This window comes from Hoplias malabaricus, chromosome 1 (assembly GCF_029633855.1).
Source record: "Hoplias malabaricus isolate fHopMal1 chromosome 1, fHopMal1.hap1, whole genome shotgun sequence".
Taxonomy (NCBI): Eukaryota; Metazoa; Chordata; class Actinopteri; order Characiformes; family Erythrinidae; genus Hoplias; species Hoplias malabaricus.
Genome location: NC_089800.1, coordinates 77070910 through 77094597, shown reverse-complemented (window position 1 = coordinate 77094597; position 23688 = coordinate 77070910). Strand labels below are relative to the sequence as shown.

At 39.6% G+C, this 23688-nt stretch overlaps 4 protein-coding genes across 7 annotated transcripts; 3 read left to right on the top strand and 1 right to left on the bottom strand.

Moving 5' to 3' along the window:
* Positions 1-2585: 2585 nt before the first annotated feature.
* On the top strand, positions 2586-10416 carry heatr4 (HEAT repeat containing 4). The gene is made up of 15 exons (XM_066654408.1): positions 2586-2632; positions 3492-4257; positions 4453-4640; positions 5193-5351; positions 5982-6191; positions 6267-6410; positions 7176-7352; positions 7624-7793; positions 7998-8102; positions 8373-8491; positions 8588-8768; positions 8916-8985; positions 9154-9343; positions 9921-9999; positions 10264-10416. Exons 2-15 carry the CDS (start codon positions 3518-3520, stop codon positions 10414-10416), a joined length of 2685 nt encoding a protein of 894 aa, XP_066510505.1. The 5' UTR covers positions 2586-2632; positions 3492-3517.
* Positions 10203-13238, bottom strand: haus2 (HAUS augmin like complex subunit 2). The gene is made up of 7 exons (XM_066684060.1): positions 13065-13238; positions 12338-12457; positions 12151-12246; positions 11962-12031; positions 11632-11764; positions 11169-11277; positions 10203-11024 (listed from the first exon to the last, which is right to left on the bottom strand). The coding sequence occupies exons 2-7, from the start codon at positions 12416-12418 to the stop codon at positions 10911-10913; spliced, it is 603 nt and encodes a 200-aa protein (XP_066540157.1). The 5' UTR covers positions 12419-12457; positions 13065-13238; the 3' UTR covers positions 10203-10910.
* A 1161-nt stretch (positions 13239-14399) lies between these two features.
* Positions 14400-18543, top strand: adprs (ADP-ribosylserine hydrolase). 4 transcript variants are annotated; one of them, XM_066684038.1, is made up of 6 exons: positions 14400-14741; positions 15289-15385; positions 15458-15665; positions 16870-17057; positions 17189-17289; positions 18022-18543. In XM_066684038.1, exons 1-6 carry the CDS (start codon positions 14567-14569, stop codon positions 18393-18395), a joined length of 1143 nt encoding a protein of 380 aa, XP_066540135.1. In that variant the 5' UTR covers positions 14400-14566; the 3' UTR covers positions 18396-18543. The 4 variants fall into 4 exon arrangements, with proteins under 4 accessions (XP_066540135.1, XP_066540128.1, XP_066540140.1 ...); XM_066684049.1 differs by lacking the exon at positions 14400-14741 and adding an exon at positions 14768-14905; XM_066684031.1 differs by having other exon boundaries at positions 15289-15665.
* Positions 18544-19315: 772 nt separating this feature from the next.
* On the top strand, positions 19316-23278 carry cinp (cyclin dependent kinase 2 interacting protein). Its single transcript, XM_066673830.1, has 5 exons — positions 19316-19538; positions 20481-20652; positions 20738-20870; positions 21460-21589; positions 22197-23278. The coding sequence occupies exons 1-5, from the start codon at positions 19532-19534 to the stop codon at positions 22397-22399; spliced, it is 645 nt and encodes a 214-aa protein (XP_066529927.1). The 5' UTR covers positions 19316-19531; the 3' UTR covers positions 22400-23278.
* The last annotated feature ends 410 nt before the right edge of the window (positions 23279-23688 follow it).

Sequence of the window (23688 nt, the reverse complement as noted above, 5' to 3'; positions counted from 1 at the left end):
CATTATGTGCACTTTGTAGTTCTAGAATTACAGATTGTAGTCCATCTGTTACTGTGCATACCTTGTTATACATTATTTACTTGGTGGATCATTTCCTGCAGTGGTCACAAGGTGTTGCCCACATGATGCTGTTGGCTGTGTATTTTTGTTTTAAAAATCTCCAGCAGCACTGTTGTGTCTGATCCACATGCACTAGACAACACTCACTAACACACCACAATGTGTGTAGTAATAAGGAGGCCATTTTAAACTTTTGGCTGATCAGTCTATAATTTACTGTTTATTAGGTGCCCTTTGTTCTTATATAAAGAAAAGTTATACAAATATTTATATAGATAGTTTTACTTATTTACACAAGAAGTACATTCTGTTGGCCTTTCACATACCATACATACACAGGTGCAGTTTTTTTAGTGATGCTGCTTTAAATGACTAGTTTTCATGTTACATTATTATGAGAAATGAATTAATGCCACCTTTAAAATGAATAAACTTTAATACGAGACATAATAAAATATCACTCAGTTGAATCACAAATCTTACTAGGCCTAATCGTATTCTACAAGTGAAATACATTTTAGTCTCATCAGCATAATGAAGAGATTTGTGTAGGTCCTGAGTCTTTAAGTTAGGAAGCATCTACAAAGGAGATGAAAGGAATAATATTTCTGAATGTTAAGGGTTTAAATGTTTATGTATGGTGTTGAAGAATATCTTATTCTTCAGTGTTTGTGCAGTCATACAAGAATGAAAAATGTGCTGAAGCCAAAGCTGCATGGCAGTGTGTTTGCAGAGATGACTGTGATTGTTTAAAGAACTAGAATTGCTCAGGTTGCTGTGAACTGCAAGCATCAAAAGAACACTCTAATTTTGCTGGTATTTTATCCTCAATACCAGTCAGTAGTTGAGCTAGCGAACTAATTGTGAATGTATTATATTACACTGAAAAACAAAAAATACATATAATTTTTAAAAATGTATTTGGATTTTTAAAAAAACACTTTTTCACAAAGAATGGCGCATCTGGTAGCATCCTGTCACAGTACAATTTTCAGGGAACAGTGATTTATGTCATGGACACACCCATGCTGAAATAACTGCATCTTCTTCCTGAAGTTAGTTATTAATTATTATATTTGTTATGTTTTTGGTGCTTGTTTTTTATTGAAAATAATTTTAATATATCAACAGAGTTGGATGCATTTAAATGTACTTCGAGTCCCCCTCCGGCCATTAATTCAAACCTGCTTATCTGCTTATTAAAATTATACATTTAGAAGTTATTTCCAAGAAAATAAATCCTACAATGCCTTAAATATGGCGTGGGTATAATATTATAACTTTGCATTCATTCAGCAGATCTTTAAAATTTGTCACAGCTTACCTCCACTTGCTCTGCTTAGCCCTGGCTATGCTAGGCCATGATATTTGAATATATGACTTGTTCTCAAACAATACCACACAGATATGCTTACAAGGTTAAACGCTTAATGTTTCCTGGAGGGGGTCTTTAAGTAAACACAGAATGATATGTACTTCTGTACATTCAGTATATTCACTCTCATTTTCTAGTTATTTTTTATGCTTACTTATTATTTTTGTAATTGACAGCATTTGTACTGCTTTGTGATTGATCACAGCTCAGTCTTTTAAGCTTTGTCATTTCATTTGAGACATAAATTGTATTAAAGAAAGCAGAACTGAGCAGTACAACTTTACTTCCCCAACTGTCAGATGTTGGGGAACACAACACACTTGTCTGCCTGTCTGTCTGTCTGTTTGTCTAACAGAACTATCAAAAAAAGAATATTTTGTGATGTTAGACCAGGGCTCACTGTGTAGATCCCCAGTGATATATATTAATTTCCAATCAATTAAAAAAAATATTCTAAAGTTTTCATTTGTGTCCAGCTGGAGCACTGTATTGTGTAAACCAAAAAGTACACAAGAGATATAAAGTTTCTGTTTGAATTAAATGTGCACTAGGTGGTTTAATTTAAATTTCTGAAATGTAAAATAAGAAATACACGGTTAAAAAATAATAATTCAGCAATGGCTTCAGCACAATTGTTTCTGTGCCTAATTAAGCCTTATTGGAAATCTGCACTTTGTTGTGGTTTGCCTGCTTGGCCGCTGGAAGTTGTCTTGAATTTTGACTAATGCGGTACTAGTGGTCAAGCTTTAGAACGTGTGACCCTGGACCTGTGGTGGGCAACCTCAATAACGGACAATTAACAATAATCTACTCTGCTGAAATCGCCTAGTGCACCTTTAAATCCGTAGCGGTCCATTAGTGTTCATTCTGAGGTGATTCTCCTGTAACGTTATTTAAATCAGACTAGAGCTGTTAAAATGGCCTTGACTGTTACATAGAACGCCTAGAAATAAACTTTGTGAAGGTGGTGAAATGTCTTTTGTCTTCTCTATATTTTTTTTATTAACAATTTTCGTCGAATTTGTAGAAACGCGCTTTTTGTGCTTGTTTTAATGTTAGCTTTCAGATTTCAGTGAAGCTCTGCTAAGGTTGGTTTCTATGGTGACGCATGCGCGCAAACAGTTGTAGTCCGGAGCCTTGTGTTGGCGAGCTGAAAACTGTGATACTGTCATATCACTAAATCTTTGAAATGAAATAGTAGGTGAGCTCTTCTGTGTTCTTTTGTAATATTTTAGCTGCTCAGCAGCGTTTTGTATCAAATTAACAGATTCATGTTCAACTATTAAACTGAGTGTAGTGTCCTGCTTGGTTTTAATGCAGCGAATTATTTAAATTATTTTCCTGCTGAAAATCCCCATTAGATTCATGCTGGTTTATGCTGCTTAATGCTGGTCTGAAGCTGGGTTATGTGGTCACTCATGGTCACATTGTTTGAGAAGAATACCAGTTTCAAAACAGCATATGCACAGACCAACAAGAACATTCAAATGACCTGGTTTCTGAATTATTGTCATTCTATTGCTCTGAATATTATTTGAGCCCTTTATTATGTGCCTCCTTCTGTGGCTAGATCCCCATAGGACTATCACAAATCTGTTATAGCACGTAGCACTGCAGTGACCCTAGTGATGATCTATTAATGTGTCGTACAAGTGGAGCGGACACAGCAGTGCTGCCTTGAGTGCAGAGCAACAGATGAACTACAGTGTAGAATTACAGTGCCCGTATATGTTAAGCAGAGCTGATCAAATGGACAAATAATGCATTAACAAGGTATAGTTTTTCATGTTTTAGCTGATCTGTGTACACTAGCTTTGCTGGGTACTAGGTTCTCAGCCACCAGACAATTTAATAACCTCTTAATCTTTTAACATTATATGGCACAGTTTGTATAGACATCAAATTCTTTAAATATGTGGTTGCTATCACCACTACTGTGAACAACTCTGACTCTGGAGGTTTATATAGAATTGCACATTTCACCTCAAACCACTCTGGATGACTTTGTTTAAATCTTATCTAATAACGTCTGTTTATATGTGCCTGGTCTCTACAGAATGAATATCCAGCAAAGCTACACCCATGGATTTACAGCAGCAGTTGAAAGGCAGAATGAAGCAATTCCACTCTCACAGAGGACAGCAGCTTTATAGACAGTTTCTCAAAAATGCCTCTGAGGGCCTGTCCTTTTCTCAAGAGGTCATGTGGGAGATGGGGGCGGATGGCTTTTCATACAGCAAAGCTGACTTCAGCTGGCTCTTCCGTGCATCCGTGCCTTTGGCAGCAAGCACCAGATCCAAAGACAAAAAGAAAGCAGGAATAAAAAAAATACCAGGCATCACAATCTCTAAGGCACAGAAAAAGGACAGAGACATGGTGGAGCTTCCATCTCTAGTCCTGCCACCATTACAAACCACACGTTACAACTCACTGACTGACAAGGGGTCATTTACGATTCCCAGCCATCAAGGTGAAATTCTAGACTCCTTTAAACGAAGAGAGTTGAGAAGGGCTTCAGATGTGTACAGGTGCCTCATGGTGGACCAGGAAAAGCAATGGGACGAGTTTGTGCTGAAAAAGCTGACTAAGACCACTGCGCAGTGGATAGTCAGCCAGCAGATCCCCAAACAATGCCATAATAAAGCAGTCCTTCATTCACTGCTAAAGGGTCATTATGGGTCATCGATTGCCACAGACTTAATAACTGATGAGCCTATGTGTGAGGAAGACTTCTGTGGGTTCTGTGATGCACCCAAACCCAGCACAGAACCTAAAATGCTGCAGAGCAACAAGTCCGAGGCACCATTACCAGTTTATTACAGGTACATAAAAGTCTTTAAAACCGATGTTACTGTTACATTACTGTGAGGATTAGCATACACATAAACCTTTGGCCATACAGTGTATTTGTATCTTCTAAAAAAATTAATGATAACAGTCCAGTGTTGTTATGTATTAACCCAACAGTTTACATTGTGTGTGTATATGTGTGTTGTGTGTCTACATTTTCTTTACAGGGTAAAGGGTTTTGCTGTCTCGTCTGTATGCACAGACCAGCAAAGGGTTTTAAATCAGACTGCGAAAGATGTGAAGGTTAAACATATGGAAATTCCAAGACCACCTCGTCTGCAGGATAGCTTGAACCCACGAGCAGGAAAATACATTTATCACACTGAGAATGAATTTGAACATGAACTCTACTCAGGTAAGTAAAAAGCTCTCCTAGCCAGCACACTTAAGTGGGACATGTGGGGCATAGGCTCTGGTACATGGGCTTATATTGGGACCAACATTCAACATGGCGGCCCTGTTTAAGCCCAGCCATAGCTTAAAAGATAGGCCCCCTCTCCCATTACTTGCTGGGGCATAACTTGGCTGTCTATACTGAATAAATGTGGGCAGGCCAGTAGCTTTCTCTATAAGGGTCCCATTGTGGGTTATGTACAGCACAGATGAGCCCTATATTTAACCTATCCTGGACCCATCTATGGGCCCTAACCTATAATGGACCCGTATAAAACTCACTAAATACCCAGCTGGGCTGCTCATATAGACCCTGCAGAGGTGTGTTTCAGTTTGAGAAATGTTCTGAAACTAAAGCCTGTATATCTTTCATAAAATATATTCATGACAGCAGTATATATATTGCTGTAAAGTAAAATTATGCCCTATGAAAATACATATTTCAGAGTTAGTTTTGTATCAGCATTGCACTTTGGTTCTATGGTATTGTAGTAAAACTCCATGTGATTTTTAGGAACGGCCAAACAAGTACATCAGCAAGACAGGAGGAATCATGAGCACATCATCATGGACAGTAACTCAGAATACCAAAAGAACCTACAGGAGTTATTTCCACATGACCCAAAGATGTGGACACATTCTCCAGCTGCTGGGATGCTCGGCGTGGCTGAAGGTTTGAGTTATACATACTTTCTTAGAGTTGAAAGACCAACCAGTCACTCTCCAATGATTCTTTACAACATGAAACAGCCATTACTTTGACACCCTGACGCCTTCGTGTGTCTTAGATTTTCTAATAAACATATTGTAAACATGGCGGCATGGTGGTGCAGCAGATAGTGTCGCAGTCACACAGCTCCAGGGACCTGGAGGTTGTGGGTTTGATTCCCGCTCCGGGTGTCTGTGAGGAGTTTGGTGTGTTCTCCCTGTGTGCGCATGGGTTTCCTCCCACAGTCCAAAAACACACGTTGGTAGTGTGTGTGTGAGTGAATGTATGAGTGTGTGTTGCCCTGTGAAGGTCTGGCGCCTCCTCCAGGGTGTATTCCTGCCTTGCACCCAATGATTCCAGGTAGGCTCTGGACCCACAGCGACCCTGAACTGGATAAGCGCTTACAGATAATGAATGAATATTTTAAACATAGACACTCCCATGTGGGACACCTGCTGGATGGAGCATAATCTGATTCACTCTGATTACTCTTTTAAAGCTTGCTAGCTGTTTATAATAAAATCCAGACCATTAAGAACACAAAGAAGCACAGCTCAGACAACTATTTACCTTCTCTCTTTCATTATTTTTTAGGAGGAATGGGTAGGGTGGAGAAAGGGTTGCGGAGATGGATGGCTCTGCCCACCAAAACTGATTATGCTAGAGAGCTAAAATTCAGGCCTCCTGACTACAGAGGACAAGAAACAGAGCTGCCTAAAGAGCAAGTTCAACTCAAACCCATGTCGACGAAACTCTCTTCCCTCCGCTATGCTGTTGAACAGTGGAGGAATGCATGGAATATCAGTAGGTTCAGGAACTTAAAGCATTATTTTAACCGTAAATTTTTATATATAAATTTACATAGCACCTTTCCTCTAGAGATTTCCTGGCAGAGTGTGACTGTTGAGGGCTTGAAGAAGGATCTAACTGACCTGCATGACAATGTGCGTCTGGCAGCTATTGCTACTTGTGCTTCGGGAGCTGTTAACAGACCTCAAGAAGAGCTGGATCCAGCTGAATCAGGTTAGTCTGTCTGTTAAGTTCAGAAATCTGCACTCAAGCATAAATATAGATAAAGGAGTTAACATTTGGAAAGTTCTGTAGAATTACAGAAGTAGATACATAACATGCACACACTGGGGCTCCTCTGTCAGCAGTTTTTAACTAGGAAAAATACAGTTGCATTTTGTACTACAGTATAAACTACAGTATAAACCAGTGGTTCCCAAAGTAGGGGGTAGGGACCTGGAACTATTGTAGGGGGGCACACAGCAAGGCAAATGAATAAGGCACATTTGTGTGCTGCAAGCACTGTGTTGTGTAGTATGGGGGGCTACCCAGAATCATTGGGCACAAGGCAGGAACACACCCTGGAGCGGGCTACACACACTCACACACAGAAACACCTATGGACAATTTTGAGTCACCAATTCACCTACCAACTTGTGTTTTTGGACTGTGGGAGGAAACCGGAGCACCCAGAGGGGAAGAACACACCAAACTCCTCACAGACAATCACCCAAAATGGGACTTGAACCCATGAGCTTGGTGACTGCTACACTACCTGCTGCGCCGCCATGCCACACACAGTAGGGAATTGAAGAGGACTTTTTAAATTTAATGATTATAGAAGCCCCATTTGAAGGCTCATTTGAAAAATTAATTTTCTGTGAGCAAATCTATTTCAAGCTCTAACTGATATAACAACGGTTTGCAAATCTCATTTGCACATATTCTGTGAACTGTTATTGCCAAAATCCTGCCTAAGTACATATGTCCTTTGATTAGCTCAGCATGTTCACGGGTGGGAAGTGGAACCGGTGCCTCCAGAACTGCAGCCCCTTCTCCTCTCGGCTCTCAGTGACCCAGTGAAGAGAGTTCAGATCGCTGCTGCTGTGTGCCAGTATTCCATGGGTTCACCCAGTTCCTGTGCACAGGGCATACTGAGAACCGCAGTACAGCAAGGTGAGTGTGGACAAGGGTGAGCATGCAAGTAAGGGCACCTGGGCACCGATCAAATTATAGTTGAGGCTAATTAGTTCATAATTACATATTGTCACTGTCATTAATAAATAAATTGGCATTTTTTAAAGGGCAGGAATTTTTTTATTATTTAAAGTGACAATTTATATCCATTTATATATTCAACCGGAATGAACAGGGAGAAAAATGTCTCCCCCTCTGTGATTATCTGCACATCACTCTCCCTAATAGTCTGTTCTGTTTATGAATACAGATTCTTCAGGGTTAGGAGCAGACAGCTGGGTTGCAGCACAGTGCCTGGCGATAGAAGGTGAGGCCACTCAGGCTGTTATAGAGAGACTAATTTCCCAGTACTTTCTCAGCAAAACATCAGCAGACCAAGATCAAGCTGCCACTCTACTGATTAAGATTAGCAGCAAAAATGTAAGTGCATGTGGTCTTTTTCTGGGGTTTTATTTCACATGTGAATGAGTGCTTCCTATCATATCCCTTAAGTTTCCCCTCTCTCAGTTTTACCCAGATGTGAAGTATTAATAACAATTTATTCTCGCATTTCTTGCTTGACTCCTGAATATCAGAGTTACTTCCTACATACTACTTGTATTTCCAATCAAACTACCTTCTTAGACTCTTGTGCGCTCGCGGCTGGCCGAGGAATTGAACAGTGCTAACTGGAGAACTCGAGTCTTTGCCTGCCACACCATCTCACGACTGAAATGTTCAGTAAATAAGGTACCCTCTATCTCACACTATTTTCATGCACATAATAAATATTCTATAGAGTTCACTTGTGCTGTAAAAAATGTGGCACTGATAAGATGGAATAACACCCCACTGTGGAGAATTTGGTTAAATGTGAATAAGCCTAAGTTACGATCTAGTTCCTTGATGGATATTCCATTCCTTGGTATTCTAATAAGAGCTGAATCAGGTCATATGGCATCATTTTAATAATATATAAGAGCTCAAAAAGGAGTTTAATAATGGGACTTTTTCATTCAGGATCTCACAAACAAGCTGATCTACTTGATGTGGAACGACTGGAGCGCTTCAGTGCGTCAGGCAGCAGCACAGACTCTTGGCAGACTGCACAAGGGCAGCTACATACACGATGACCTAATGTACCTGACTCCACTGGCCAGTTAAGAACATGCTTGTCTGTAGACCAAGGGCTTCAATTTGGTTTAAAGAATAACTTCTTTGTTATTTGTTTACAGGGTCAAACTGAATGAGGGTCCAACTTATTGGCAAGTAGAGGCACTGGTTCTAATTGGTCATCTGAAAATAATGACACCCAAGCTGCTGCCTGCTTTCTTGCGCTGTTTGAACAATGACTTTACGGCTGTGCGCAAACAGGCCTGTCTCTCTGCTGCCTCTCTCAGGATGAAAGATGAGATGGTAAGAACTAATTTTACAACCTCATCTAGTTTTAAAACACAGAAATAAAGCAAAATTAAAACATTACAATAAAACTTGTGTAACAGACAATAGTGTAAATGTGACAAAATAGGAATATGGAAGTTGGGGGTTGTTTCTTTATTTCAGATCATGGATCATCTCATTCATTTAATGCAGAATGACCCATCCTGTGATGTGAAGGTGGCAGCAATCTCTGGTGAGTTTGATTCAACAAGCAAGGCCTTAATTAATGAATTAAAATTTCTAGTGACCCATGAGATTATAGCAAATATGATAATGCTCATTGTAACCTATTAACGTTAGCTGTTTGCTACTTTAGTAGTTTTTGATTATGTATGTTGTCATTTTATGTGTTTTTTTACAGCTTTGGGGGAAATCGGTTGCTTGACCCCTGTGCTTGAGGAGCTTTTGCTATGGGCACTACACTATGAAGAAGAGCCCAGTGTACGCATTGCTGCCTGTGACGCCCTGAAGACACTGGGTGTAAATGGTCCTGAGCTACAGAATCTCCTGCAAGAGCGTTTTATTCTGGAACCCAATCCTCAGGTTCACAGGTCTGATCTGAAAATCATACAAATAGCACTTTTAGAATATAGTAGAGTTTCTTACACTAAGTTTTATAAGTAATACCTTAAGGCGACATGCTACTAAGGCGTTCCACAAAAATCTCATTTGTTTAATTTATTTTTCCGGATGCACTATTAGACATGCTGCATTTCAAATGAAAAAGATTAAAGACGATGGGCTGCCTCATGTTAGTACATGTAAGGTTTTCATCCACCTTTGAAAAACATTTTGTGAAGTTAAACTAAGGAATTATATTAGCTCACAATTTATGAGAACCATATTTTTATATTACATTTTTAAAACACAACGAATTAAACGGCAATTTGCTTGTTTAGTCATTCTCACGCACTTTAGTCATCAATGAAATATACCAAAAATGGAACAAATATAGAGCTATACCCTGCCAGATATAAATATGGAATACTACAAATGTCAGATGTCATAATCTCTCTCTCTCTCTCTCATATATATATATGTGTGTGCGTTTCATATATAAAACAAAAGCACACACAATTAACAGGGCCTTGATATATTTACATAAGTATTATATTTCTTTCTACCAAGGCACATTGAAGGACTGATAAAAAGCTATGGCTACAGTCTGGATGGAGATAAACGAGTGGTTCAGAGAATAGCAGACCAGGTAAATGTATGTTAATGTTCTTAGTTTGGTAACCACTTATGTTAGTGTGTAGAGCCATTCAAATCTTCTTGTTTTACTGGTTCACTGCAAATAGCTGAAGGTTTGTAAATGTTGCTCATAAACCTATTTTGCACTGAGGGGACGGGTTGAAATTCTTTTAATTGTAAATGTATTTTGATGTAACACATACAGGTAGCATTCTCTCTTATGCTTTATTAATTGCTTGGGGTCAGTGTATGTTTCTCTTGTACTTGTGACACGTAGGTGCAGAAGCTCTGCTCAAAGAACATCATCACAGGGAAAGTGCTGCTACTGGAAGAGCTGGAGCAACAGCATCTGCATCAGAGAAAGTTGCTGGCACAGAAGAGCCAGCCAGAAACTTTAGTCACAACTAATCTGAAAGGTGTAGAAGCCTAGTCCTTTGTGTTTAACCGTTCTCATGTGTACAGACCAAATCGCTTAACTTATTTTTATTTACACCATCAACAAATGGTTTTACACAGACACACACTGATGGTATTATGACGTTACTAGGTCTCAAGGACAAGATTCTTAATAAAAGAAAAAAATATACACTCATACTGAAATATTTACAGGAGACTTTACATAATATAAAGGTTTTTCTTTTCACTAAGGTTTCACACAATATTTAACTGAATCGGTTGTTTATATGGGTTTCTTCCCTGCCGACCACCTGAAAGAAACACAAGGAATCATCCTGCACTTATTCAGTTTCATGATTGGGAATAAAGCAACACTTAGGATGAAAAAGGCCACATGAGCAATTGTCATTAACTATTAATAAAACATTTTTGTTTCAGTTTCAAAACCAGTCAGCGTCACTTTGTCATGTGAACGTTTTGTGGTGCTTTTTGTGTTTTGATGGATAGCCCCTGAAGTGTACTACTCCCTCAGCTGGACATGTCTTTGCTATCATCCTTTGACTGGTCCTGATGCTGAAGCAGCTGCTTGGACAGACTCTCGACCTCTGTGACCTGAGCCAGGAGCTGCGTTATTGCATTGTTCTAATTGAAAAAGAAAAGGGAAAATGTATTTGTTTGCATACTATTTTTTAACACTACACTTTTATTTTATTATAATTTATTAATCATAAAGAACTTGCAATGACAAATTAAACAACTGCATTTAACACGTAATACAGTCCTTACCAAATTACTTAATGATTCATCAGTGGTTGGAATCGAACGGACCAACTTTATTTTCATTTCCAAGTTCTCAATGAACTCCAAGACCATTGCCATAAGCTCAACCACATACCTAAAATAAAACATTGAATAAATATAAATGACCTGACATATTTCAAAACCCATTCAGGCCAGACGAGGTGCAATTTCACTTTGGGATCTTTGTGCCTTGTACTCTCCGACAAACATTTGTGGACACCTATTCATTGAACCTTTCTTCTAAAGTTAATGTTACTAATGGCAGGAGGTTAAAACTTTCGGTCGCAAAGGCCTTGGTGAGGTCAGGAACTGGTGTTAGATTATTGTCTGGGTCACAAACCTCACCACACTAGTGAATTGTGTTTCAGTACTACAGTGGTTTATTCCTCTCTAGCCAGAACATGGAGCATGGTGACCTTCTTGTGTGGGCACAAAGTCAAACTCTCACCTGTGAAGATCAGCCTGTATTGGCAGGTTTTGCTGACAAAGAGGTTTCATGAGCCTTTGCCTCAAACTGGTCTGTTCTCTCAGAATGTCCTGAAGGTGGGATGTAAACTGCTGTACGGATGCAAACCTCTGACCTTTGAGTAGAAGAATATACAAACACCCCTGAAGGTTTCTAATAATTCAGCGTAATTTCATTCACTAAGGACATGATTTCTGTACATTTTGCACATCTAAAATATCAAAAGTCAAATTAAACCTTGACCTCAGAGATTAAAATCTTCACTAGATGAAAATTCATCACCACTACACCTAAACACTGTTAAATACTTACTGAGATAATGGTTGTGAGTCATATCTGCGCTGTTTTTCTCAAGTCTTAGAAGCTCCAGGTCCAGGCTCAACTTGGAAAACAAATATACAGTCATTAATTTGTCTGCTACAGTTTAAATAATATATGTAATCTGATCTGTATTCCATCTGCAGTGAAATGGGATACTGTAGTGTGTACAAGTTGTACAACCTGGTCAATCTCATGTCTGACCCTGTTCAACTGCTCAGCTTCAAGCAGACGAAAAGAAAAGACCTCAGGTTCTTGTGGTAGAGCATCTAACTCGTTCTATGAACAGAACACAAGTGTCAGTCTCTCTAATCTGTAAGCTAAACTCTTGAGAATGTGTTGAGAATGTGAGAATGTCGCCTGAAGTCACCTGGGACATTATACCAGAAGAAACGCATCTCGCCAGGACTCTTGCTGCTGGAGTCACAGAGTAAGGACTGGGGTCCCACATGATTTATGGAGAGAGTTGAACTTAATGTGTGCTTTGAACCTGGTGATAAAAAAGACAAGAGTTAATCCAGTATAAGTGGACTGATTCTTTGTTTTTATGACGTATGAAAAACCCTGGCTGTCTGGATCTCTCTGTTTGAGATGTCTTTGAATCACTGCAGTTTTAAAAGGAAATGCTCAGCAGTGACGTTAACTGCTTGTTTCACTCAAGATATGCCTTCTAGCAAAAACAGCACCACGCGGACATGTTAACAACGACAAACACTTAATTTTCACTGGAGTTGGTGTTAATAAATAGTCATAAATCTAGCAGTATCAAGTCCTCAACCACACCGTTGTTAACATTCGATAACGGGCTGAATCCCAAATGACCCCCTATTCCCTACGTAGTTTACAAGAGGCCAAACAAATAGAACCAAAAACTAATTAAGCGTTTGAAGAAATGTCTCCAGTATTTAAATCAATATTAATTGCATTGAAATGGATTGAAGTGCGCACTATTTCGGCCCAGAAGCCGTTATTACCTTGTCTACATAGTGCACCACAGCGGTTGAAGAGTGCAATTTGGGATACACCCCAAAAAGGCAACAAAGCTAACGTAGACCCTGAAAGAATCTTAAACCTAGGTACTTAATTCAAAGACTTACCTAAATGTTCATTTAAATACTGGACCTCAAATGTCGGAGTTAAAGTATATCGGAATAAACCCCGTTCAGATTCAAGCGTTAACTCTTCTCCAGCAACTTCCCGCCCTGCCGTACATAGAGATCTTGAATGTCCCGCCTCTCTGAAGCTGTCTGAAGCAGAAACCAAATGATTCTGTTCACTGAACCGATTCCATCATACGTCAGATTCGATTATTTATGTTTGGATCCCAGAGTCTGTTACAATGGTAATCCCATCGGTTTCCCAAATACCTGCACAATTAAATCGTTAAAACTGAAACTTTTTCCAAGTAGTTTCTTGTGAAATTATTAATTTTAAAGGAAATTTATTAACACGGAGGTCTTTATAGTGGTTACAAATTTAACCCATGTGGGCCCCACAAAGTTGCCCTGGCTGGGTGACATGTTTTAAATAAATGATACAAAAAGCTCTTTTAAATATTTTAAATCGGATTTACAGAATTATAGACAGAAACTGGTTCAATAGAATGATTCTTTGACGTGTCGGTTCTGGCATAATTGTGTGTCTCCGCAGAGGCGCGGGCTATTTTCACCGTTGAACTCTAACATTACCGTAAATAACGTTATAACCACGGCATGTTTTTTTTTACATTTATTTATTTATTATTTATTTTTTATTTTATCATTTTGTCACCAAAACAAAAAATGATTTTAAAAAGACTATTTAAGTGCTTAAATTATCGGAGTGCATTTAAAATTTTTGGAATGCATTTTTTTTTCATCCCTAGTACTTATTATATTTTGCCAAAAAAAAGGAAAAATGACACATTTTACTTATCTAAATGTAGGTTTCCTTAGCTTAAACAATGAATTAAAGCACCCTATAAGTCACCCTCTGGTCAAAACTAACTCACGAGAACCAATGAGTTAGTCAGAAATATTGAACAGTGATATAATTTAAAAACAGATAAATCTACACTTTTCGCCTTTATTCAGGACTCATGAATCTATGATTATGTATCTAGTTCCTGCCTCTTTCTCCATCCACCTCAGCAGCATCTCAACATGAAATCACCATCTCACAAGTACACTGGATTGAGTCATTAGGTTTGTGATGTAACAAACCCAGCCTGTCTGAATCCGCTCATTTGAAACTCTGGAACACAGCAGATTCAAAGTGGAAACGCTCAGCCATGGCATTGAGTGCTTAATTAATTTCTGATGCGTTTTTAAGCATGAACACAATACCAGGCAAACATTCTTGAAAACATTCTTGAAACAACTAAAGATTTTAGAAATTATAGATTTTTTTTTTTTTGTGTGAGGCGCATCTACTAGGTGTTTTGCGGTAAGTAAACAGGTCATACAATGACAACACGGCTCTGAGAGGACGGGAGTCAGAAATGCACGGAGCTCTACGTGGTTTTTGTCTCCGGTGTAGCCCACCGCAGGGCCGCTAGAGTCTGATTTTTTTTTTTCTGCGGAGAGAAATCGGTGATAGTGGGTGTTTTGACCGCGGAGAGATGAGCGCGGCGGCGCGGCTATGCTCCACGCCGACTCTGTCGCGGTTCCGCGGGGCTCTGGTGGGCGCGGTGCTCGGGGACTGTGTCGGCGGAGAGTTCGAGGGAGCGGAGGACGTCCCTCTGGACCGAGTCCTTCAGCACCTCACCGGCCTGGAGGACGACACTAGAGGAGATGGTGAGCAGGGGGTAACCGTCAAAGATAAATACTGCAACAAAACCTTGCTCAAGACACGTACTTTAAAATGATCTGTATACACACGGTTTACACTGCAGTGTCGAGGCCTTATAGAAGTAATACTGGTTTCGCTGGACGCTGTAAACTCTGTCGTGTTGAATAAAGTAAGTGGAAGTATAAGTCACATTACTTAACAATGAGTTACCCCATTTTATTAAAGGGTTAAAAATACCTCATCAGTTTATTCATTCAGTTATTTAACATGCATTGGTCCTTCCCAGTAGTTAAATTGCACTAGGTAATTTCACCTGAGGGGTCTTCAGTATTTATAAACATTTAATACAATAACACTATGTAATGAGGTATATAGAGGCACTAAAGGCTTCAGAGGTCTTGTTCCTATCACCACCACTGTGAACAATTTTGAACAAACCATTGCAGATCAGTCCAGAGTATTTACTGTTCTTTTATTTGTAAAGAACTTAGAGTTTACAGTTTTCTTCTTGATCCCTAATGTATTTGATTAACGACTAACTTTGTTCCTCAGGTATTCTACAGTACAGTGATGACACAGCCATGATGCACTGCGTGGCCCATTCTCTTCTGACCAGAGCTGGGTTTGATGAGCAAGACATGGCCCGCAGGTACTTTCTGAAATATTGTTTGTTAGAACTGTGCTGTTTTGTTGTTGTGAAGTTGCTTCAATCTAATTTCAGATTTGCAAAGGAGTACAGCCTTTCCCCTGGCCGTGGCTATGGATCAGGGGTCATCCAAGTGCTGCAGAAGTTGGCGTCTCCTCAGCTCAGTGATGTATTTCAGCCAGCACGGGCTCAGTTTGGTGGACGCGGGTCGTTCGGGAACGGTGGAGCAATGAGAGCTGCACCTTTTGCCCTTGCCTTCAGAAATACTGCTGACGTTCGCCAGGTTAGCAAACCTTCTCTGGGAAAGTGATGGAAAAGACATGTACAAAGCTGTGTACAGAGATTTGTGATTCTTAAAAAAATAATATGGAGCTGTTCAGAGCAATCTCTGTTTTAAGATTAGCAATTTTAGGTCTGTTCCAAAACCTAGTGAGCTCCCTAAGTAGGCACTGACTACGTAAACACCTGTTTAAGGCAACATTCTAATGGACATCTATCCTCATGAGGCAGATTGAGATGCTCTAGTTAGAGAGCGATTACATCACAGCTTTTTCCCACCCACTGCACGTGACTGGTGCATCATGGGATTGCCTTCGCAGGTGAGGAACGGTTAGATGCTGCCTCAGAATTCAGCCAGATTAAGGTATCATTATAGGCACATATTTACGGCTACGTGTCAGGAGCCCACACTGTGACATATAATATTCTCTACATAGAATAGACAGCTCACGTCTTGGGACAGACCCAGTATGTAAAATCTTAAGAAATCATAAATTGTATACAGATATTTGTATACACACACACACACACACACACATACACATATATACACCATATATATATATATATATATATATATATATATATATATATATATATATATATACACACACTTTTATACACATATATAAGTGTAAATATTAAAAAAAAAAAAATTTTTATACACGCATACATTGTATATATAGGAATGAGAGGGGCGGCACGGTACGGTGGTGCAGCAGGTAGTGTCGCAGACACAGGTTGAGGGTTTGATTCCCGCTCCGGGTGACTGTCATTGAGGAGTTGGCGTGGGTTTTCTCCGGGTGCCCCGGTTTCCTCCCACAGTCCAAAAACACACATTGGTAGGTGGATTGGCGACACAAAAGTGACCATATGTGTGAGTGAATGTGTTGCCCTGTGAAGGACTGGCGCCCCCTCCAGAGTGTATTCCCGCCTTGTGCCCAATGATTCCAGGTAGGCTCTGGACCCACCGTGACCCTGAATTGGATAAGCGGTTTACTCTAACCTTAACAGTGTTAGGAAAATATGTTATAAAACAGTTTGGTAAACTATGGTTTAGGTTTGTTCTATGGTTTCTAGGGAAAAAATAATGCAGAATTCATTTGAGGTTAGGATTTAGCTCAGCTTATCAGACAGTTATACTAAAATATGAAGGTAATTCCATCATAAAGTAACTTGTTTTCCTCTCTCACTTGTGTCACTTGCAGTACACAAAGTTGGGAGCAATGATCACCCATTCCTGTTCTCTGGGCTACAACGGAGCAGTGCTGCAGGCCCTTGCTGTCCACTTTTCTCTGCAAGGAACCCTGGCCTTACCACACGAGTTCATCAACAAACTCATCTCGGAGATGGAGGAAGTAGAGAAAGATGAGACGGCCCAGCGCGATGCCAAAGCGTGAGTTATCGTTACCCCATTAATGTTTCCCCTTTTTAATAGAAAATTCTAATTGTAATTTTGATGTGAGGCTGGTGCTGAAATTCAAGGTGGTTTCATTAAAAGAATGCACTCACTGCTTTATTTTGCAGGCTTAATTTGTCAGAGTTTCCGTACTGCACACGTTTACACAGAATCAAAGAACTTATGCAGCGGAGCAGTGTGAGCATTGAAGAGGTCATATTGGAACTCGGTTAGTGCTGTTGTTTGCTTGTGTTCATCTGTTGGTTGTGTCCTGCCTGAAGGCATATGTTCTTTTTACAAGCGCTAATAATAATAATAATAATGGTAATGACAACTTTAATATTTATACAGCCTGTTTCTATATAATTACAACGTCTTAATAAATTGTTGGAAAAGTTTAACTGTATAATTTACACATATGGACCATATAATGGTGATTGTCTCTTAGAAGAACACTAGGTATCTTAGATATCTTGATCCCCTTAGTGTAATTCATTTTTACAGCTGAAATCAATGGGGAGGGAGGGGTGTGGTTTCCTAACCTCTGCCAAAAGTTACAGTTAAACGTTAGTGCAGTTTCTGCAGTGTTTAGCCCAGAGTAGCAACGACAGAGGCTTCATCTTCTCCATTAAAGGGTCAATGAAGCATCACAATGATTTTGAAGCTGTAATTTGAATGTAGAAATATTACATATTGTTCTTTTAACAACAGTCCATGTCAAAGTCTGTTATTTAATGGACGGAAAGTGAAGTTTTGGGCCTTGACAAGTGGGAATAATATGGAGAAGGGTTTTGTGTGCTGGGTAATATTCTTCTAGGGAGCACGAGGAGTTTGAGCATTCATGTTGATATACATTATAAACATTATATTTGGACTTGGATATTGGTTCATATATTTGTATGCATAAATATTTGTATACTGCATATAAATTGAGTATTGGTAAAAAACCTTCTGTGTTTAGGAAATGGCATTGCGGCCCTGCAGTCTGTCCCCACTGCCATCTTTTGCGTGCTGCATTGTCTGGAGCCACAGGAGGGCCTGCCAGAGCGGTACGGTGGCCTTGAAAGGACAATAGCCTACAGCTTAGCCCTTGGAGGAGACACTGACACCATCGCCTGCATGGCAGGTGCCATTGCTGGGGCTCACTATGGCATCGAGGCCATTCCACAAAGCTGGCAGAAGAGCTGTGAGGCAGTTGAGGAAGCTGAGAAACTGGCTGAGCGCCTACACAAAATGTACCACCTCACACAATCAGCAGAGGACGGCTTTACGACAAGCAACAGCAATCAGCCACAATCACACAGCAGCAGTCAGCATCCAACACATACCAACTGACCTACTGCATACATACTTTTACAATACTTTGGTTTGCCACATAGGAATACACACTGAACTGTATCACCAACACCTGTGCTCATAAGGCTGGAGTATTATGTCTGCTGTCTTTGTTGTGCAAACATGTTTACAATAAAAGAACAAAAGCACTTCCAATCTGAGTCGTAAATTGATTTGTGTTGGGATCCGTCTTTTATGTAAAGGACAGGAAAAACCTGTTATAAACTGCATGACAAAAAGCACTTCATTCACTTATTGTTTGGTGGGTCCAGAGCCTACCTGGAATCACTGGGTGAAGGGTGGGAACACAGACTGGAGGGGGCTGCAACCTGCACAGGGCGACACACATCTAGGGACACTTTTTTTTAAGTTCTCAATCCACCTGCTAATGTGTGTTTTTGGATCATGGGAGGAAAACAGCAGCCGGAGGAAACCTACAAACCCAGGACCCTGCAGCTGTGTGACAGCGACACTACCAGCTTCGCCTCGGCGCCGCCTCAAAAACCACTTGATAAACTTAATTACAATTCTTAGAAAGGTGCCTCTCGCTCTCTCTGTTCATCTGTAAGCCCACATTCAACTAGTGTTAGAATTAGCAGCAGTAAAAAATATATATATACGGTGATACCTCTCATTTCTTATTGAGGGACTTTGGAGAAAAAACAAAAAGTCAAAACAGTACATTAGCCTAATTACACATAAGATTATATGCTAGAAGACATACAATGAGTGTAGCAAGTGGTCTGTGCCATTACTAAGCATTTCTGCTTCAAAAGTGCACTAATGCAGACAGCTAGGGATTCTGATGTTAACTTAAGAAACCCAATAGGACAGGGCCTTCGAAACTCGTGTGTGTGTGGAGTCGGGGGTGGGGATTATTTCCATATTCGTAGATTAATATCTAAACCACTTGTAAAGAATTATGGGATTGTATTTTTCGTTTATCAACAAAGACGTGTTTAATCCATGACCGGAGGAGTTGTGAATGCATGTCTCTGCTGTAGGTGGCAGTACTGAGTTAAATGCGCTGGGGCAAAGGAAGAAGAAAGGAAACATGGAGCGCAGGTAGCGACAACATATCGAAGACGTCGCTTTCTTTAACTTGATCAAATTAATTTCGTAATAACAGAGAACAAATGGACGGTAAGATTTTGTTAATATTAAATACGGCTAACTGGGTGCTCTGGAGTGTAAACTTACTTTTGAGTTAGAGCACATTTTATGTCTGTGTAAGTGAATTTGTTAACGGAAATGTAATTTTTTTTAATTAAAATGTCGTCCAGAACCAGTCAGTTATGACTTAGGTTTCAAAAAACCTGGAGTCTTTGGTGATTTTTCACTTATTCTGAGAACTTTGTTTTTTTCTGACTAATGGCAAAATTCATCATTAAAATTGTCTTGTTTTGACACTAATTGTCCATTTTATCAGCTCCATTTTCCATGTAATTTACCCTTTTTTTCTACATTGTCAGACTCCTGTTTCTCTGTTCTTCAATTAACAGGTTTTCGTGTGGCGTTAGGTGTGTATTGTGTTATTACGAGTGGATCAGACACAGCAGTGCTGCTGGAGTTTTTAAACACCGTGCACTCAGTGGTCACTCTATAATAAACACCCGTCTAACGAGCCCACCTTGTACATGTAAAGTCAGTGGCAGTAGCTCATTTGTTGCTGCAGCTTGTTAGACATTCTCTACTCCTTTATCAGTGATCACAGGATGCTGTTGGCTGGATAAGTTTGTTTTTTGGACTGTGCTCAGTTCAGCAGTGACACAAATTTGTTTGATCGACTCGTACCAGTGCAACACACACTAACACACCACCAACACATCTACAACCCACATAAAAATGCAATGTGATGGTCCAGGCCAGTGAAGGACGGAGATTGTGGGTTAACATGGTGTGCTGAACAATTTGGTCAGTGCAGCTCAAAAATTTAAATTGAGTGTATGAACGAGGAGGAGGCTTTAATATTATGGCTCATCTGTATGTATTATATATCTGAAAAATGTCACATACCGTCAGCATAGTTTTAAGTTTGCCCTGCCAATTACAGTTCCCTTTATTTTGTAAATATTGTGTAATTAGAGAAATCGTGTGAGGCCACAACACCTGGAAGAAAAGGCAATCTGACTGGAAGTGCCAGAAAACTGAAAGACAATGCTGCAGACTGGCACAACCTCATCCTGAGGTGGGACCGGCTGACTGACGAGGGGTCGACCAGCGCAACCAAGATCGTCAACTACAGAATAAGTGAAAAGTAAGGTTAAACTTTCTATATTTACATGGTATTCATAATGACTAACGTTTTGTCACTTTACCCATTTTATTGTTGTATGTAACAGGTCTCTGAAGGAGCCTGATGTTGTGATGGAAGTGGGAAGTTCATCCATAGCTCCTTCAGAGAGAGGAGCGCATCAGAGCAATCCAGAGCTAGAGACTGAATGCATCAACCTGCAGAACATTGTAGACAAAATGGTACGAATTACATGGTAATATGTAAATTGTAACAGGAATATCATGGTACTCTATATGGCCAAGGGTTTTAGAAAATCAGTATTTGTCCAATTTTGCTACAGTAACAGCCTCTATCTACCCTTCAGTGGGGGATTTACACTGAATGTTGGGACATTTGTGTGTGGATGTGATGGCATCCAGCCACAGGAGCATTGGTGGGGTTAGATACTGGTATTGGATAATTATTTCTAGGGTCACAAAAACCACTCTGACTCATGCCAAATGTACTGAATGGTGCCCTGTCACTTCAGAGAACAATTACTCTACAGCCCACTGCTCGGAGGCTTTATAACCCTCCACTTATTGGCTTAGAGCAGCCTGTTTAACATGCTTGTCTCAAGCTGTTCCTGTAAAATTAAAATATTTCTGTCCATAATGTACGTGCTTCAAGGTAGCTGAATTCACCAATTCTAAGGGGTGTATACAGAAATTTAAACATGTAGTGTAACTGTTCTAACAGAAAAATCTATTGGTTTTAATTAATAAAAGTTAAAACACTAAAAACCCTATAAAATTCAAATGCGAATATTCAAACATTTTGCCTCCAAAGGCTCATATTCTGTCAAAAATGGAGAAGATGGTCTCTGCTGAGAAGGGAATATGTGAACTGGAATTGTTTCAGTATGGCGCAAATGGGAGACCAGCACCACTGTTTCAGACTTGGTCAACACAACAATTTGGTAAGAAACTGAATGGTTCAATCGTTTTTAGAGTAGCATCTCTATTTCCACTTATCTTTTGTCATATTACATTCTGGTAAAATATTAAAGTTCTTACTGACATTTAAGTACATTCATGTGTCAACAATAATAATGTCGCAATCTTTGAGAACGTCTGCTTGATATAGGGTAGCACATACACTATATAGACAAAGATTTAGGCTTAGCCTTGAATGTCAAAAGAAATGACAGGTATCAATAAGTAATTTATCCCACTTTGTGGTACCAACACACAGACTTTAGAGCACTGAACAACGAGAGAGGGAGAGACCCTCCCAAACCCCATTAAAGACTATAACGAGACCCATGTTTGAAACCCCTGGGCTAGTTGACTATATTAATTGGGTTTGAATTCAACCATGAGAACATTACTAAGGTCAGATAGCAATATTGCAGTATTATTCGATTACAAACTAAACTCCAGTGCCTCTTAAACTATTGGATGGATCCCCTGCTACACATTGTAACCATTCATTATAGGGGTTATGAACATGAAATATATTGTATTCTGCTATAACACCACATCCTACAAATATACATTTACTTTGACTTTTTTTGTCTACTGCAGCTGAAGCATCTTCCAGGCTTTACGAGGCCTACAAGCAGGAGCTGGCCCTCAAGCAAAGCATTCTCCAGGAACTAGCCCACACTACGAACACTGATCTCTCCATGGTCTACCTCTCTTCCTGGTTGTACCAGCCCTACATAGATGACAGCATAAAACTTCTTTTAGAGAGTATACTGCTGGAAACAGGTCACAGAGTGCTGTGATTCGGCTTTTGAGCACTTTGTTGTTGCAGTGTACAAGGACTATGTTTAAAGAAATGAACGGAAAGTTAATTGGAAATTAATTAACATCTTATACAGGACAACCAACAAATTTGCAGCTTTCTACAAATAATAGTGCACTATCACAAATCTCTAGTTTCTCAAGGTCTCGGAAGGTTGGTGTATACTCTCTGTGTCTTTGTGGGTTTCCACCTTCCCAGTCCAGGGTGTGTTCCGGCTTTGTGCCCAATGATTCAAACAGGCTCTGGACTAGTCCCACACTGCCACTTTCTGAGGAGAATCTGGTGCTTTACGTCACATAAAACAGAAAAGAACCCTATACTTTTGCAAGAAAAAGAAATTTAACTCATGTCAAAAGACCAGACTCCAGCTCTTTTAGTATGACATACAAGAGGAGGACATTTCAGCCACAGAGGCTCCAGTGTGAGACCAGTACAAATTGAGGTATGAAGGTACATATATGCAGAAGTACAGTTAGCCAATTATAATGCAATGGGTAGAATCCTGACCATGTGGCCAGATTAAATGCACTAAAGATATCAGACTCTGTGGCTAAGATTCAGACCCACTGAACCTTAATCAAGATGGTTACAGAAGATAAACGAGTGATTGAAATTTCACAATGTGTAAAATTTAGAAAATAAAATTATTTAAAATGTATTCATTATTTTTGCTAATAAACTGAACATATGTACTAGTACCTGGGATGTCTGAACCTTGCACAGGTTTTCAATATGGAACATATTTTTCCTAGATATTAGAAAAAAAAATTTATATAATGGGTCACTGAACATGTTTGAATTAATTCTCCCATGGATAGCACAGCAGTCATTGTGCACAGTTCTCTATGGTGGCAACTGTTTTAAAAGGACAATAGAAAAACAGATGGTGACAATCTGAGATTTTCCAACATGTTATTCTGGGTATATTTTGCATCTGGAAAATCATTGTGAAGCTGGAAGGTAAGGCAGTCAGCTCAGAAAGAGCCCATAAAGGAAAGAACATCACTGAGCAGAAGGCCTGTGAGATATTTCAATTCAACACTAATAACCCTCATCTTGTCAATGGATACATGTGGTCATTCTGAAAAGCCACGAATAATGGCTCTTGTACAGTATATAAACAATGTTTTAAGTATTATTAAAAGATTATTTTTAAATCAAGGGTTTCCAATTAAGTAAAAATGCACAAATCACAGACTGAATATAACCCCCCCCCCCCCCCCATTAGACCCATTTCTACTTGTTTCTAGGTTATGTGTATTTTACGTG

Bases quoted from the DNA above. Each gene is read 5' to 3' on its own strand.
- haus2 (XM_066684060.1), bottom strand. From the start codon at position 12,418: ATGTGGGACCCCAGTCCTTACTCTGTGACTCCAGCAGCAAGAGTCCTG. The intron at 11,278-11,631 runs GTGAGAGTTTGA...GTTTTATTTTAG, and splicing joins ATACAGGCTGATCTTCACAG to GTATGTGGTTGAGCTTATGG. The intron at 11,025-11,168 runs GTAAGGACTGTA...TTTTTCAATTAG, and splicing joins ATGAATCATTAAGTAATTTG to AACAATGCAATAACGCAGCT.
- adprs (XM_066684031.1), top strand. From the start codon at position 14,567: ATGAGCGCGGCGGCGCGGCTATGCTCCACGCCGACTCTGTCGCGGTTC. The intron at 14,742-15,288 runs GTGAGCAGGGGG...TTTGTTCCTCAG, and splicing joins GGACGACACTAGAGGAGATG to GTATTCTACAGTACAGTGAT. The intron at 15,666-16,869 runs GTTAGCAAACCT...TGTCACTTGCAG, and splicing joins ATACTGCTGACGTTCGCCAG to TACACAAAGTTGGGAGCAAT.
- heatr4 (XM_066654408.1), top strand. From the start codon at position 3,518: ATGGATTTACAGCAGCAGTTGAAAGGCAGAATGAAGCAATTCCACTCT. The intron at 4,258-4,452 runs GTACATAAAAGT...TTTTCTTTACAG, and splicing joins CCATTACCAGTTTATTACAG to GGTAAAGGGTTTTGCTGTCT. The intron at 8,986-9,153 runs GTGAGTTTGATT...GTTTTTTTACAG, and splicing joins GAAGGTGGCAGCAATCTCTG to CTTTGGGGGAAATCGGTTGC.
- cinp (XM_066673830.1), top strand. The intron at 20,653-20,737 runs GTAAGGTTAAAC...TGTATGTAACAG, and splicing joins AACTACAGAATAAGTGAAAA to GTCTCTGAAGGAGCCTGATG. The intron at 21,590-22,196 runs GTAAGAAACTGA...TGTCTACTGCAG, and splicing joins TTGGTCAACACAACAATTTG to CTGAAGCATCTTCCAGGCTT.